Source organism: Dendrobates tinctorius, unplaced genomic scaffold (genome assembly GCF_039654945.1).
Source record: "Dendrobates tinctorius isolate UK_male_01 unplaced genomic scaffold, ASM3965494v1 ptg000214l, whole genome shotgun sequence".
Lineage (NCBI taxonomy): Eukaryota > Metazoa > Chordata > Amphibia > Anura > Dendrobatidae > Dendrobates > Dendrobates tinctorius.
The window spans coordinates 5825564-5843533 of NW_027361881.1; the positions used below are offsets into that span (position 1 = coordinate 5825564).

The 17970-nt window shown below is 48.3% G+C and overlaps 1 protein-coding gene across 5 annotated transcripts in view; it reads left to right on the forward strand.

Moving 5' to 3' along the window:
* LOC141058762 (pleckstrin homology domain-containing family G member 4B-like) overlaps positions 1-17970 on the forward strand; it is a 120087-nt gene that overhangs the window by 57408 nt on the left and 44709 nt on the right. For all 5 annotated transcript variants that reach the window (XM_073554970.1, XM_073554968.1, XM_073554969.1 and 2 more), the window contains exons 2-3: positions 6485-6682; positions 6762-9432. In XM_073554970.1, the coding sequence (XP_073411071.1) occupies positions 6485-6682; positions 6762-9432 (2869 nt within the window). The remainder of the gene's footprint in view (positions 1-6484; positions 6683-6761; positions 9433-17970) is intronic.

The following is a 17970-nucleotide window of genomic DNA, read 5'->3' on the forward strand; positions in this document are numbered from 1 at the left end:
ATCAGTAATGTAATATATGTACACAGTGATTACACCAGCAGAATAGTGAGTGCAGCTCTGGAGTATAATGCAGGATGTTACCCAGGATCAGTAATGTAATGTATGTACACAGTGACTGCACCAGCAGAATAGTGAGTGCAGCTCTGGGGTATAATACAGGATGTAACTCAGGATGAGTAATGTAATGTATGTACACAGTGACTGCACCAGCAGCAGCATAGTGAGTGCAGCTCTGGGGTATAATACAGAATGTAACTCAGGATCAGTAATGTATGTACACAGTGACTGCAGCAGCATAATAGTGAGTGCAGCTCTGGGTTATAATACTTTGGCATCTCATCAATTAAAAAATAAGTTTAAACTCATTTCCATATTGAGTGAAGTGTTGTGAACTCTTTTGACCTGACTTCTGAGTCGGGGCTCCCTCTGGTGGTTGATGCGGGTAGTGGAACTGGTCATGTTGTCTATCACCTGAAGTTGGAAGTCAGGGGTTACAGACTGGAAGGATTTAAGTGAGTAGGCTTCCCTCAGTCGTTGCTTGTGATTTTTTTGTCTTCCTATGCATTGCGAAGTCTGCTTTTTCTCCTCCTTGGTCTTGCATCATTCAGATATTTATTTGTTTGCTGGAATCTTTTGCATTAGTTATAGGTTTTGCCTTTCTCTGCTGTTTGCTTTGCGGTGTGGGTTCAGCATTATTCCCTGCTGGGATTTGTGCTGGACCCTGCTCATATGTCACAGCTTATGTCATTCTGTTCAGTATTGCTAATCCTCTGTTATATTAGCATCTTTTGCTTTGCTTCCAGTTCACACCAGAATGCTGATCTAGTGGGAGAGGTCGTGTGGCCTCAGTGCCTTTTGTACATCAGACGTGTTGGATTTTTTAGGGTTTTTGACGTGATTGCAGACAGTATCTTTCCTGTCCTTTTCTATCTAGACAGTTTGGGCCCCATCATTTGCTGACTCTATTTTCTGCCTGCGTTTGTGCCTCATCTTGTCTCACCGGCAATATATGTTTTGGGGCTATCTATTCCTTTGGGGTCTCCTCCGGGGTAGTTTAGCTTTCCCCTTTCTTGCTTTAGGCTTATTTAGTTCTCCGGTTGTGACGAGGCGTCTAGGATCATCGTAGGCACGTCCCACGGCTAATGCTAGTTGTGTTGTTAGGATCAGGGTTCTGCAATCCGCTAAGTTGCCAACCTTTCTGGTTTCCTGGTTGCTTAGCTGATTCCCCGGTAATCCTCCTCGGTGACCGAATCATAACAGTGAAGCCTGCAGTGTAAAGCATGGCGGCCACAACATCTGCTGATTGTATATGTGACCAGTATATGTTCTCCATCTCCTGTGTGCAGGGACTTCTGGGAGTTGTAGTTTCTCCGGACTTGCTGATGGTTGGGTGCAGGTTTCTCATGCGCCTCCTGATTATGGACGCCTCTGGGAAGCTGAACTTTCTCACTCTTTCGAAAATTTCCAGAAATTAAGAGGACAATGGATCAGTTCAGGGGAAATCTGCTTAGCACAGAGATTGCGGCTCCGGTCACACATCCTCGGCCCCCTGGGTGTAATCGCTCGTTTCTGAGCCCCCCAGGACGGAGACGTCTCATTGCCGCTCATTACTTTGTGTCTTGCCTGGACTTGTGTTCGTCTACAATGTGACGAGGACACGGCGGCGGCTTCACTGCTCTGGACACCTGAGCGAGAAGGAGCGCCGTGCGAGATGTCCCAGGTGTTCAGCCCGACCCCAGGTGACGTTTCGCTGAGCTTTTCTCGACCGTCACAGTCTACGTCGCAGCCTGTCGGGATGGGGGGCGCCGGAGAGGCGGGGGTGACTGACGCGCGTCGAGTGCTGAGTAAGGCGATGTGCAGGGCGCTGTATAGCGGGAATTCAGCTGAGCTGCGTTACATTTTCTGATGTTTCGCTTCCTGCTCATCGACGCGAAGAGCGTCCATCTGTAGAGAGAGGTCCGGACAGATGGCAGCCGGCCACGCCAATGGGGCCTGGTGTAAAATGTCGGCTATAGATAGGTGCGCCGATCACCGTGGGTGGAGGCCGGAGGAAGCCCGACCATATTGTACCGTTCAGGTGGTCGCTGTAAACTGTGCCGCCACGCTGCGCTCATGACTGCTTTTTCCATTCATAAAGTAGAATGAAGAGATCAGCGCAGAACAAAGAGCATTTAATAGCTGTGTGCGGGCGGGGAGCGGCGGGCTCTGTGTCCCTCCAGGAAGCCCCCCGTGTCCTATTGGCAGTTTATTGTGCTAATTAAATGGTTCTTTTGTTCACCATGACGTAGGAAATGCCAGCGGTCCTACTCCAGTCTGCTCCCAACTCACCTTACTGCTGTGCAGCATAGGATACAGGCGGAATAATCACAGAGGAAACCTTACCTGCCCTGTATTATACCCCAGAGCTGCACTCACTATTCTGCTGCTGCAGTCACTGTGTACATACATTACTGATCCTGAGTTACATCCTGTATTATACTCCAGAGCTGCACTCACTATTCTGCTGGTGCAGTCACTGTGTACATACATTACTGATCCTGAGTTACCTCCTGTATTATACCCCAGAGCTGCACTCACTATTCTGCTGGTGCAGTCACTGTGTACATACATTACATTACTGATCCTGAGTTACATCCTGTATTATACCCCAGAGCTGCACTCACTATTCTGCTGCTGCAGTCACTGTGTACATACATTACATTACTGATCCTGAGTTACATCCTGTATTATACTCCAGAGCTGCACTCACTATTCTGCTGGTGCAGTCACTGTGTACATACATTACATTACTGATCCTGAGTTACATCCTGTATTATACCCCAGAGCTGCACTCACTATTCTGCTGGTGCAGTCACTGTGTACATACATTACATTACTGATCCTGAGTTACCTCCTGTATTATACCCCAGAGCTGCACTCACTATTCTGCTGCTGCAGTCACTGTGTACATACATTACATTACTGATCCTGAGTTACATCCTGTATTATACTCCAGAGCTGCACTCACTATTCTGCTGGTGCAGTCACTGTGTACATACATTACATTACTGATCCTGAGTTACATCCTGTATTATACCCCAGAGCTGCACTCACTATTCTGCTGGTGCAGTCACTGTGTACATACATTACTGATCCTGAGTTACTTCCTGTATTATACCCCAGAGCTGCACTCACTATTCTGCTGGTGCAGTCACTGTGTACATACATTACATTACTGATCCTGAGTTACATCCTGTATTATACTCCAGAGCTGCACTCACTATTCTGCTGATCCGTGTAGGGTATACACAGGATCCTCCGTGGCGGGAGAAGCAGAGGAGGGCAAAGGTTCGTAACCGCTCGTTGGGCCAACTTGCCTGTCAAATGCGGACAGGATCTCTGCGCGAGCCGCCCGTTGCGAAGTGTAATTGCCTTTCTCTGATTATGTAATTAATAAACTGTGACCGACCTAGGATTGTCTGTGTTTCATTACGGGATTGGAGGGAGGGGGGGAAGGCACTGGTTACGACACACAGGTCTCCACAGTCTGTAATGTGTGTACACAGTGACTGCACCAGCAGAATAGTGATTGCAGCTCTGAAGTATAATACAGGAGGTAACTCAGGATCAGTAATGTAATGTGTGTACACAGTGACTGCACCAGCAGAATAGTGATTGCAGCTCTGAAGTATAATACAGGAGGTAACTCAGGATCAGTAATGTAATGTATGTACACAGTGACTGCACCAGCAGAATAGTGATTGCAGCTCTGAAGTATAATACAGGAGGTAACTCAGGATCAGTAATGTAATGTATGTACACAGTGACTGCACCAGCAGAATAGTGAGTGCAGCTCTGGGGTATAATACAGGAGGTAACTCAGGATCAGTAATGTAATGTATGTACACAGTGACTGCACCAGCAGAATAGTGAGTGCAGCTCTGGGGTATAATACAGGATGTAACTCAGGATCAGTAATGTAATGTATGTACACAGTGACTGCACCAGTAGAATAGTGAGTGCAGCTCTGGAGTATAATACAGGAGGTAACTCAGGATCAGTAATGTAATATATGTACACAGTGACTGCACCAGCAGAATAGTGAGTGCAGCTCTGGAGTATAATACAAGATGTAACTCAGGATCAGTAATGTAATGTATGTACACAGTGACTGCACCAGCAGAATAGTGAGTGCAGCTCTGGAGTATAATACAGGATGTAACTCAGGATCAGTAATGTAATGTATGTACACAGTGACTGCACCAGCAGAATAGTGAGTGCAGCTCTGGGGTATAATACAGGAGGTAACTCGGGATCAGTAATGTATGTACACAGTGACTGCACCAGCAGAATAGTGAGTGCAGCTCTGGAGTATAATACAGGAGGTAACTCGGGATCAGTAATGTATGTACACAGTGACTGCACCAGGAGAATAGTGAGTGCAGCTCGGGGTATAATACAGGATGTAACTCAGGATCAGTAATGTAATGTATGTACACAGTGACTGCACCAGCAGAATAGTGAGTGCAGCTCTGGAGTATAATACAGAATGTAACTCAGGATCAGTAATGTATGTACACAGTGACTGCACCAGCAGAATAGTGAGTGCAGCTCTGGAGTATAATACAGGAGGTAACTCAGGATCAGTAATGTATGTACACAGTGACTGCACCAGCAGAATAGTGAGTGCAGCTCTGGAGTATAATACAGGAGGTAACTCGGGATCAGTAATGTATGTACACAGTGACTGCACCAGCAGAATAGTGAGTGCAGCTCTGGAGTATAATACAGGAGGTAACTCAGGATCAGTAATGTATGTACACAGTGACTGCACCAGCAGAATGGTGAGTGCAGCTCTGGAGTATAATACAGGAGGTAACTCAGGATCAGTAATGTATGTACACAGTGACTGCACCAGCAGAATAGTGAGTGCAGCTCTGGAGTATAATACAGGATGTAACTCAGGATCAGTAATGTATGTACACAGTGACTGCACCAGCAGAATAGTGAGTGCAGCTCTGGAGTATAATACAGGATGTAACTCAGATTCAGTAATGTATGTACACAGTGACTGCACCAGCAGAATAGTGAGTGCAGCTCTGGAGTATAATACAGGATGTAACTCAGGATCAGTAATGTATGTACACAGTGACTGCACCAGCAGAATAGTGAGTGCAGCTCTGGAGTATAATACAGGATGTAACTCAGGATCAGTAATGTAATGTATGTACACAGTGACTGCACCAGCAGAATAGTGAGTGCAGCTCTGGAGTATAATACAGGATGTAACTCAGGATCAGTAATGCATGTACACAGTGACTGCACCAGCAGGATAGTGAGCGCAGCTCTGGGGTATAATACAGGAGGTAACTCAGGATCAGTAATGTAATGTATGTACACAGTGACTGCACCAGCAGAATAGTGAGCGCTGTTCTGGAGTATAATACAGGATGTAACTCAGGATCAGTAATGTAATGTATGTACACAGTGACTGCACCAGCAGAATAGTGAGTGCAGCTCTGGAGTATAATACAGGATGTAACTCAGGATCAGTAATGCATGTACACAGTGACTGCACCAGCAGGATAGTGAGCGCAGCTCTGGGGTATAATACAGGAGGTAACTCAGGATCAGTAATGTAATGTATGTACACAGTGACTGCACCAGCAGAATAGTGAGTGCAGCTCTGGGGTATAATACAGGAGGTAACTCAGGATCAGTAATGTAATGTATGTACACAGTGACTGCACCAGCAGAATAGTGAGTGCAGCTCTGGGGTACAATACAGGATGTAACTCAGGATCAGTAATGTAATGTATGTACACAGTGACTGCACCAGCAGAATAGTGAGTGCAGCTCTGGGGTATAATACAGGATGTAACTCAGGATCAGGAATGTAATGTATGTACACAGTGACTGCACCAGCAGAATAGTGAGCGCTGCTCTGGAGTATATGATCTCTGGTGGGGTATTGATTAGTGATCCTGATAGTGTTCAGTTGTACAAGTCCCTGTAGAGACCAGATCTTCGTGTTCTGGACGTTGCGATGCTGCGCTACATTCTGCTCCTGGTCGCGTACGTTTCCTTGGTAGATCTGATTTCGGGCCGTGCTCCTGCCGTTCGCCTTCTTGCCCTCGCTCCTCTGCGCCGCGCTCCTTTATCGCTCAGTGTGAGGGTGACTGTCGGTCACTAATGGCTGCGGCGCTGTCGCTCGGTGTGTGATGTGATCACTCGCTGGCGTCGTTGTCTGCGGTGCGGCTGAGCTGACACTATATTTGCCATATTGCATAAATAATCCCCCCCAGCATCGTCAGACCGGTAGCCCCCCCGCTAACATGGCACATCACGTAGCGGTCTGCCCCCGTAGTCAGGGCGCCTATACTTAACCATGCTCTCACCAAAGGTCAAGGCTAAGGGGGATAACTTGTATTTTTCATTCTGAGGGTAAAGGACGCTCTGTAAATGGAGACGGCTTCAGCAGCTGCACATTTCTCTCCCTCCGCAGGATTCTGAGTCTCTGGACAGTTGCATCCAGAAGACCCTCTCCTCCCTCTACCATCCATTCGAGTCCACCGCTGCCACCCTACTTTGCCAAGTCCTGGACGTCGTGGAGAAGACCTACCACGGAGACGGCCTCGGTTATCTCATTGATTTTCTGATTCCGGCAAAGCGACTCCTGCAGGGATTGCAGCAGGAGGCTTGTGTGAGTGTAAGGGGGCTACGATTCCAGCGGGGGCTCAGTACGGCTCCTTTTCATTGATTTATTCCATCTTCCTCTTCAGTTACAGTATTGCGGTCTTCTCTTCCGACATGCCGGGTGGCCCCTCTGTATCCACGACAAGATCGTTCTGCAGCTGGCGTCCATTGACTGGCGACTCCTCCAGCCCGGAGACTTCTACCTCCAAGTGGTGCCTTATTTGAAAAAGACCCCGCGGATCGTGGTAAAATGTCTTGCCGAGGATCACCGTAACGTGGAGGAGGTGCTGCTCCCGGAGGGGTCCTACACTTCCATCTTCACCCTGGAATGGTTGGAATTCATCAACTCTGATCGGATCGGGGTCTCGCTGGAGAACGTTCTCCTGACCTGTGATGGTCAGCTTCACCGGGTGTCATGGGATCGGATTGTTCATCCAGAGTTTGTAGAGAAGAAGCCGTCAATTGAGGAGGTCTCAGATCTTTCAGAGACATTTCTTTATGAAGGTAAGCGGGGTCCGGCCCACCCTCCCGTGGAAGAATTGATGGTTCAAGATGAGGAAGCTGTTCTGGACCCTCCTTCCGCCAGTTGTGACCCCGGAGCCGCTGTTACATTGGATGCCAAACCAGATTGCTCCGGTGAGATCGAAGGAGAATACGTGGAGCTGCGTGATATTACGGTGCCACGTTTCGGCCCTCAGAAGGGCTCCTTAACTCAGTCCATAGCCTTAAACTTCAAAAACCAGCACAAGCCGCACCAAAGAGCCAAGGATAGCCCGGCGTTACGTATCGCAAGCAGCAGCGGGTGCGCAGAGAGATTAGTTCACAGCCTCGCGCAGGCGCCTGACGCCGAGACTAACATGGGTGCAAGCGTGACATATCATGTATCAAGTCATGTGCAAAATCCAGAGACCATAGACCTGGTGGACATTGACTCCACCATTCCGGACCACACTCGCTTCTCCACCGACCATGGAATGAACAGTTTCCAGCAAACTTTTAATCTCGAAAATAAGTTGTTGTCGCCGTTATCTGAGGATGCCGGAAGCAGTGTCATCAAGGAGACAGATGATGACAGAAAGAGGCCGAGTCCAGAGCCGGATAATTATAGCACCTCGTCATCCATCCAGGAGGAAAGCAGAAGCCGCTTCATACATGTCACCGAGGATGTCCGGGGGGCGACAGATGGACCTGTTACAGAGCATTCGAGGACACATGACAGGCCAGGAATAGAGGACGGGGAACATCCTAACCGGGAACTTTCCAAAACTTTTGTTTACCATCCCAACGAGCAGGATTGTGACCAAACGGTACTTCAGCTACCAGACGGTGGCGACCCTCCACAAGGACGCAAGGGCAATGTGACGGGTCCGGAATATGGGGTCAAGATAATGTGTGTGGGCAATGTGGAGGGTGTGGAAAATCAGGACAAGGTAATGTGTGTGGAGGGTGTGGACAATCAAGACAAGGTAATGTGTGTGGAGGGTGTGGACAATCAGGACAAGGTAATGTGTGTGGAGGGTGTGGACAATAAGGACAAGGTAATGTGTGTGGGCAATGTGGAGGGTGCAGAAAATGGCAACAAGGTAATGGGTGCCGAGAATCAGGAAAAGGTGGAGAGTTCGGAAAACATGGGCAGTATAGAGGGTGCAGTAAGCATAGACAAGGTGATGGGTCCTGGAAACACAGGCAGAGGGAAGGATGCAGAAAATGGGGAGAAGGAAGAGGGCGCTGAAAACCTGACCAGAATAGAGGGTACAGAAAACATAGACACGGTGGCGAGTGCTGAAATCAGGGACAATGTGGAGGGCGCAGATAATGCTTTTGATGCGGTGGGTGCAGAAAACACGGGCACGGTGAGGAGTGTGGATAACACGGGCACGGTGAGGAGTGTGGATAACACGGGCACGGTGAGGAGTGTGAATAACACGGGCACGGTGAGGAGTGTGGATAACACGGGCAAGGTGAGGAGTGTGGATAACACGGGCAAGGTGAGGAGTGTGGATAACACGGGCAAGGTGAGGAGTGTGGATAACACGGGCAAGGTGAGGAGTGTGGATAACACGGGCAAGGTGGTGGGTGTGGATAACACGGGCAAGGTGAGGAGTGTGGATAACACGGGCAAGGTGGTGGGTGTGGATAACACGGGCAAGGTCAGGGGTGTGGATAACACGGGTAAGGTGGTGGGTGTGGATAACACGGGCAAGGTGAGGAGTGTGGATAACACGGGCAAGGTGGTGGGTGTGGATAACACGGGCAAGGTGGTGGGTGTGGATAACACGGGCAAGGTGGTGGGTGTGGATAACACGGGCAAGGTGGTGGGTGTGGATAACACGGACCATGTGAGTAGTCTCAGTAGACAAGTCTTACAACCACACCAGGTGCCTGAGGTTCGGGAACGGGCGCAGTCTGGGGAATGTAATGACCAAAACGTACAAGTCGCTGCTGATGTAGGGCGGAGTTTTGCCTTTGCCGGTGATGATCATCTTAATTCCGCGGACATTCTGCTGGTGAACGGACACACGGACGAGCTGCCGGCCACCGCCGTGGAGCAAACCAAGCTCGAGTTGCCTTATTGTCAGGTGGGACATGACAGCCCCCCCAGGAGCCCTCAATATGCCCAGCGAGCACAGTCGCCACCAACACAACTACCCCTAGAGACCCTGCACGAGGTCACGGAGGAGGAGCAAGGCGCGGCCACCGATGAGCCTCCGCCAGTCCTAGGAGGGGACGTCCGCCATCAGGGAGCCACCGAGAGAGGTAAGACTGGCCCCGTCAGCGATCATACAGTGCGTCGCCTTTGTGCAGGCTGCCGTCACACCCCGCCATCTCCCCCTGGACTTGCGTTCTTGAAGCTTAATTCTTTCTGTGAACCCCCAGATCGTCCTCTGAGATGATCAGTCGGAGACATCGGACCCCTCCTATAGATATAAACCGCGGGGGATGGAGGTGTCTCTCCTGCTGTCACCGTGTGCGCTGGACGTCACGCCGTGTCGTATTTCTCTGGTGCGGATCCTCCCGAGGGTTTCCTGATTTCCGGATATCTCCATTCCTGCTGTAGGAGAGGTCCGGAGATTGTGGACAGCTGCGGCCATGACAGGCCCTCTGGTATAGCTGTGCCATCCAGCTGAGGAACTACAAGTCCCAGACCCTCCACCCCTTACAGGGCTGCTGGTGTGATGGGGAAGGAGGTGCGGCGGAGCTGAGGGCGGCCTGTCACTGAGGGCGGCCTGTCACTGAGGGCGGCCTGTCACTGAGGGCGGCCTGTCACTGAGGGCGGCCTGTCACTGAGGGCGGCTGTCACTGAGGGTGGCTGTCACTGAGGGCGGCCTGTCACTGAGGGCAGCCTGTCACTGAGGGCGGCCGTCACTGAGGGTGCATGTCACTGAGGGCGGCCGTCACTGAGGGTGCATGTCACTGAGGGTGCATGTCACTGAGGGCGGCCGTCACTGAGGGTGCATGTCACTGAGGGCGGCCGTCACTGAGGGTGCATGTCACTGAGGGCGGCCGTCACTGAGGGTGCATGTCACTGAGGGTGGCTGTCACTGAGGGTGCATGTCACTGAGGGTGGCTGTCACTGAGGGTGCATGTCACTGAGGGCGGCCGTCACTGAGGGTGCATGTCACTGAGGGTGGCTGTCACTGAGGGTGCATGTCACTGAGGGCGGCCGTCACTGAGGGTGCATGTCACTGAGGGTGGCTGTCACTGAGGGTAGCTGTCGGAGTATGCCCGGTGTCAGTGGGAGAAGTCACGTGATTAACCCTCTCCCTCCTGAGCCCAGCCTAAAATATCCCATGTGTAGATGGCCGACCCCGTCCTTCCCGTACGCTGCCTTTCCTCTGGGTGTCGGGAATGTGAGGGGTCCGGGGCGTCTTTATTGGTCCCTTTGTTGGCCGGAGGGGGCTCCGCTTTGTATACATACAGCATTAGTCACCTGGTGCCGCTGTGTCGCCCCCGGCAGGTGTCATGTGTCACCCACAGGGCGAGGCCGTGCCCAGATCCTGGATTTTTGCATCGTGTGTCACCGTCTGGCGGCAGATGGACAATTTTGCACAAACGGCTAAAAGTTAATGTAAAACTATAAGGAAAGTTCTGTAAATAATGATTAATCCCCGAACAGCAAAGTCAGAAAACACATTAAAAAAAAAAAAAAAAAAGGGTTGCACTTTTTTGTAAGATCTCTGCTTGCTGTCACATCCCCGTGTTTTGTAAGATCTCTCCTTGCTGTCACATCCCCGTGTTATTGTAAGATCTCTGCTTGCTGTCAATTCCTCGTGTTATTGTAAGATCTCTGCTTGCTGTCACATCCCCGTGTTATTGTAAGATCTCTGCTTGCTGTCACATCCCCGTGTTATTGTAAGATCTCTGCTTGCTGTCACATCCCCGTGTTATTGTAAGATCTCTGCTTCCTGTCACATCCCCGTGTTATTGTAAGATCTCTGCTTGCTGTCACATCCCCGTGTTATTGTAAGATCTCTCCTTGCTGTCACATCCTCGTGTTATTGTAAGATCTCTGCTTGCTGTCACATCCCCGTGTTATTGTAAGATCTCTGCTTGCTGTCACATCCCCGTGTTATTGTAAGATCTCTGCTTGCTGTCACATCCCCGTGTTATTGTAAGATCTCTGCTTGCTGTCACATCCCCGTGTTATTGTAAGATCTCTGCTTGCTGTCACATCCCCGTGTTATTGTAAGATCTCTGCTTGCTGTCACATCCCCGTGTTATTGTAAGATCTCTGCTTGCTGTCACATCCCCGTGTTATTGTAAGATCTCTGCTTGCTGTCACATCCCCGTGTTATTGTAAGATCTCTGCTTGCTGTCACATCCCCGTGTTATTGTAAGATCTCTGCTTGCTGTCACATCCTCGTGTTATTGTAAGATCTCTCCTTCCTGTCACATCCCCGTGTTATTGTAAGATCTCTGCTTGCTGTCACATCCCCGTGTTATTGTAAGATCTCTGCTTGCTGTCACATCCCCGTGTTATTGTAAGATCTCTGCTTGCTGTCACATCCCCGTGTTATTGTAAGATCTCTGCTTGCTGTCACATCCTCGTGTTATTGTAAGATCTCTCCTTCCTGTCACATCCCCGTGTTATTGTAAGATCTCTGCTTGCTGTCACATCCCCGTGTTATTATAAGATCTCTGCTTGCTGTCACATCCTCGTGTTATTGTAAGATCTCTCCTTCCTGTCACATCCCCGTGTTATTGTAAGATCTCTCCTTGCTGTCACATCCCCGTGTTATTGTAAGATCTCTGCTTGCTGTCACATCCCCGTGTTATTGTAAGATCTCTGCTTGCTGTCACATCCCCGTGTTATTGTAAGATCTCTGCTTGCTGTCACATCCCCGTGTTATTGTAAGATCTCTCCTTCCTGTCACATCCCCGTGTTATTGTAAGATCTCTGCTTGCTGTCACATCCCCGTGTTATTGTAAGATCTCTGCTTGCTGTCACATCCTCGTGTTATTGTAAGATCTCTGCTTGCTGTCACATCCCCGTGTTATTGTAAGATCTCTGCTTCCTGTCACATCCCCGTGTTATTGTTAGATCTCTGCTTGCTGTCACATCCCCGTGTTATTGTAAGATCTCTGCTTGCTGTCACATCCCCGTGTTATTGTAAGATCTCTCCTTGCTGTCACATCCCCGTGTTATTGTAAGATCTCTGCTTGCTGTCACATCCTCGTGTTATTGTAAGATCTCTCCTTCCTGTCACATCCCCGTGTTATTGTAAGATCTCTGCTTGCTGTCACATCCCCGTGTTATTGTAAGATCTCTGCTTGCTGTCACATCCCCGTGTTATTGTAAGATCTCTGCTTGCTGTCACATCCCCGTGTTATTGTAAGATCTCTGCTTGCTGTCACATCCTCGTGTTATTGTAAGATCTCTGCTTGCTCTCACATCCCCGTGTTATTGTAAGATCTCTGCTTGCTGTCACATCCCCGTGTTATTGTAAGATCTCTCCTTGCTGTCACATCCCCGTGTTATTGTAAGATCTCTGCTTGCTGTCACATCCCCGTGTTATTGTAAGATCTCTCCTTGCTGTCACATCCCCGTGTTATTGTAAGATCTCTGCTTCCTGTCACATCCCCGTGTTATTGTAAGATCTCTGCTTGCTGTCACATCCCCGTGTTATTGTAAGATCTCTCCTTGCTGTCACATCCCCGTGTTATTGTAAGATCTCTGCTTGCTGTCACATCCCCGTGTTATTGTAAGATCTCTCCTTGCTGTCACATCCCCGTGTTATTGTAAGATCTCTCCTTGCTGTCACATCCTCGTGTTATTGTAAGATCTCTGCTTGCTGTCACATCCCTGTGTTATTGTAAGATCTCTGCTTGCTGTCACATCCCCGTGTTATTGTAAGATCTCTCCTTCCTGTCACATCCCCGTGTTATTGTAAGATCTCTCCTTGCTGTCACATCCCCGTGTTATTGTAAGATCTCTGCTTCCTGTCACATCCCCGTGTTATTGTAAGATCTCTGCTTGCTGTCACATCCCCGTGTTATTGTAAGATCTCTGCTTGCTGTCACATCCTCGTGTTATTGTAAGATCTCTCCTTGCTGTCACATCCCCGTGTTATTGTAAGATCTCTGCTTGCTGTCACATCCCCGTGTTATTGTAAGATCTCTCCTTGCTGTCACATCCCCGTGTTATTGTAAGATCTCTGCTTGCTGTCACATCCCCGTGTTATTGTAAGATCTCTGCTTGCTGTCACATCCTCGTGTTATTGTAAGATCTCTGCTTGCTGTCACATCCCCGTGTTATTGTAAGATCTCTGCTTGCTGTCACATCCCCGTGTTATTGTAAGATCTCTGCTTGCTGTCACATCCCCGTGTTATTGTAAGATCTCTGCTTGCTGTCACATCCTCGTGTTATTGTAAGATCTCTGCTTGCTGTCACATCCCCGTGTTATTGTAAGATCTCTCCTTCCTGTCACATCCCCGTGTTATTGTAAGATCTCTCCTTCCTGTCACATCCCCGTGTTATTGTAAGATCTCTGCTTGCTGTCACATCCTCGTGTTATTGTAAGATCTCTCCTTCCTGTCACATCCCCGTGTTATTGTAAGATCTCTCCTTCCTGTCACATCCTCGTGTTATTGTTAGATCTCTGCTTGCTGTCACATCCCCGTGTTATTGTAAGATCTCTCCTTCCTGTCACATCCTCGTGTTATTGTTAGATCTCTGCTTGCTGTCACATCCTCGTGTTATTGTAAGATCTCTCCTTCCTGTCACATCCTCGTGTTATTGTTAGATCTCTGCTTGCTGTCACATCCCCGTGTTATTGTAAGATCTCTCCTTCCTGTCACATCCCCGTGTTATTGTAAGATCTCTGCTTGCTGTCACATCCCCGTGTTATTGTAAGATCTCTGCTTGCTGTCACATCCCCGTGTTATTGTAAGATCTCTGCTTCCTGTCACATCCCCGTGTTATTGTAAGATCTCTCCTTCCTGTCACATCCTCGTGTTATTGTAAGATCTCTGCTTGCTGTCACATCCCCGTGTTATTGTAAGATCTCTCCTTCCTGTCACATCCCCGTGTTATTGTAAGATCTCTGCTTGCTGTCACATCCTCGTGTTATTGTAAGATCTCTCCTTCCTGTCACATCCCCGTGTTATTGTAAGATCTCTGCTTGCTGTCACATCCCCGTGTTATTGTAAGATCTCTCCTTGCTGTCACGTCCTCGTGTTATTGTTAGATCTCTGCTTGCTGTCACATCCCCGTGTTATTGTAAGATCTCTGCTTCCTGTCACATCCCCGTGTCTTTGTAAGATCTCTCCTTGCTGTCACATCCCCGTGTTATTGTAAGATCTCTGCTTGCTGTCACATCCCCGTGTTATTGTAAGATCTCTGCTTGCTGTCACATTCTCGTGTTATTGTAAGATCTCTGCTTGCTGTCACATCCCCGTGTTATTGTAAGATCTCTGCTTGCTGTCACATCCCCGTGTTATTGTAAGATCTCTCCTTGCTGTCACATCCCCGTGTTATTGTAAGATCTCTGCTTGCTGTCACATCCCCGTGTTATTGTAAGATCTCTGCTTGCTGTCACATCCCCATGTTATTGTAAGATCTCTGCTTGCTGTCACATCCTCGTGTTATTGTAAGATCTCTCCTTGCTGTCACATCCCCGTGTTATTGTAAGATCTCTGCTTGCTGTCACATCCTCGTGTTATTGTAAGATCTCTCCTTGCTGTCACATCCCCGTGTTATTGTAAGATCTCTCCTTGCTGTCACATCCCCGTGTTATTGTAAGATCTCTCCTTGCTGTCACATCCCCGTGTTATTGTAAGATCTCTGCTTGCTTCACATCCTCGTGTTATTGTAAGATCTCTCCTTGCTGTCACATCCCCGTGTTATTGTAAGATCTCTGCTTGCTTCACATCCTCGTGTTATTGTAAGATCTCTCCTTGCTGTCACATCCCCGTGTTATTGTAAGATCTCTGCTTGCTGTCACATCCCCGTGTTATTGTAAGATCTCTGCTTGCTGTCACATCCCCGTGTTATTGTAAGATCTCTGCTTCCTGTCACATCCCCGTGTTATTGTAAGATCTCTGCTTGCTGTCACATCCCCGTGTTATTGTAAGATCTCTGCTTGCTGTCACATCCCCGTGTTATTGTAAGATCTCTGCTTGCTGTCACATCCCCGTGTTATTGTAAGATCTCCGCTTGCTGTCACATCCTCGTGTTATTGTAAGATCTCCGCTTCCTGTCACATCCTCGTGTTATTGTAAGATCTCTCCTTGCTGTCACATCCTCGTGTTATTGTAAGATCTCTGCTTCCTGTCACATCCCCGTGTTATTGTAAGATCTCTGCTTGCTGTCACATCCCCGTGTTATTGTAAGATCTCTGCTTGCTGTCACATCCCCGTGTTATTGTAAGATCTCTGCTTGCTGTCACATCCTCGTGTTATTGTAAGATCTCTGCTTCCTGTCACATCCTCGTGTTATTGTAAGATCTCTCCTTGCTGTCACATCCTCGTATTATTGTAAGATCTCTGCTTCCTGTCACATCCCCGTGTTATTGTAAGATCTCTCCTTGCTGTCACATCCTCGTGTTATTGTAAGATCTCTGCTTCCTGTCACATCCCCGTGTTATTGTAAGATCTCTGCTTGCTGTCACATCCCCGTGTTATTGTAAGATCTCTGCTTGCTGTCACATCCCCGTGTTATTGTAAGATCTCTGCTTGCTGTCACATCCTCGTGTTATTGTAAGATCTCTGCTTCCTGTCACATCCTCGTGTTATTGTAAGATCTCTCCTTGCTGTCACATCCTCGTATTATTGTAAGATCTCTGCTTGCTGTCACATCCCCGTGTTATTGTAAGATCTCTGCTTGCTGTCACATCCCCGTGTTATTGTAAGATCTCTGCTTGCTGTCACATCCTCGTGTTATTGTAAGATCTCTGCTTCCTGTCACATCCCCGTGTTATTGTAAGATCTCTCCTTGCTGTCACATCCCCGTGTTTTGTAAGATCTCTGCTTGCTGTCACATCCCCGTGTTATTGTAAGATCTGTGCTTGCTGTCACATCCCCGTGTTATTGTAAGATCTCTCCTTGCTGTCACATCCTCGTGTTATTGTAAGATCTCTGCTTTCTGTCACATCCCCGTGTTATTGTAAGATCTCTGCTTCCTGTCACATCCTCGTGTTATTGTAAGATCTCTCCTTCCTGTCACATCCCCGTGTTATTGTAAGATCTCTCCTTGCTGTCACATCCCCGTGTTTTGTAAGATCTCTGCTTGCTGTCACATCCCCGTGTTATTGTAAGATCTCTGCTTGCTGTCACATCCCCGTGTTATTGTAAGATCTCTGCTTCCTGTCACATCCCCGTGTAATTGTAAGATCTCTGCTTGCTGTCACATCCCCGTGTTATTGTAAGATCTCTGCTTGCTGTCACATCCCCGTGTTATTGTAAGATCTCTCCTTGCTGTCACATCCTCGTGTTATTGTAAGATCTCTGCTTCCTGTCACATCCCCGTGTTATTGTAAGATCTCTCCTTCCTGTCACATCCCCGTGTTATTGTAAGATCTCTGCTTGCTGTCACATCCCCGTGTTATTGAAAGATCTCTCCTTGCTGTCACATCCTCGTGTTATTGTAAGATCTCTGCTTCCTGTCACATCCCCGTGTTATTGTAAGATCTCTGCTTGCGGTCACATCCTCGTGTTATTGTAAGATCTCTGCTTCCTGTCACATCCCCGTGTTATTGTAAGATCTCTCCTTGCTGTCACATCCCCGTGTTATTGTAAGATCTCTGCTTGCTGTCACATCCCCGTGTTATTGTAAGATCTCTGCTTGCTGTCACATCCCCGTGTTATTGTAAGATCTCTGCTTGCTGTCACATCCCCGTGTTATTGTAAGATCTCTGCTTCCTGTCACATCCTCGTGTTATTGTAAGATCTCTCCTTGCTGTCACATCCCCGTGTTATTGTAAGATCTCTGCTTCCTGTCACATCCTCGTGTTATTGTAAGATCTCTCCTTCCTGTCACATCCTCGTGTTATTGTAAGATCTCTGCTTGCTGTCACATCCTCGTGTTATTGTAAGATCTCTCCTTGCTGTCACATCCCCGTGTTATTGTAAGATCTCTGCTTGCTGTCACATCCCCGTGTTATTGTAAGATCTCTGCTTGCTGTCACATCCTCGTGTTATTGTAAGATCTCTGCTTGCTGTCACATCCCCGTGTTATTGTAAGATCTCTGCTTCCTGTCACATCCCCGTGTTATTGTAAGATCTCTCCTTGCTGTCACATCCCCGTGTTATTGTAAGATCTCTGCTTCCTGTCACATCCCCGTGTTATTGTAAGATCTCTCCTTGCTGTCACATCCCCGTGTTATTGTAAGATCTCTCCTTGCTGTCACATCCCCGTGTTATTGTAAGATCTCTGCTTGCTGTCACATCCCCTTGTTTTGTAAGATGTCTGCTTGCTGTCACATCCCCGTGTTATTGTAAGATCTCTGCTTGCTGTCACATCCCCGTGTTATTGTAAGATCTCTGCTTGCTGTCACATCCCCGTGTTATTGTAAGATCTCTGCTTCCTGTCACATCCCCGTGTTATTGTAAGATCTCTGCTTGCTGTCACATCCCCGTGTTATTGTAAGATCTCTGCTTGCTGTCACATCCCCGTGTTATTGTAAGATCTCTGCTTGCTGTCACATCCCCGTGTTATTGTAAGATCTCCGCTTGCTGTCACATCCTCGTGTTATTGTAAGATCTCCGCTTCCTGTCACATCCTCGTGTTATTGTAAGATCTCTCCTTGCTGTCACATCCTCGTGTTATTGTAAGATCTCTGCTTCCTGTCACATCCC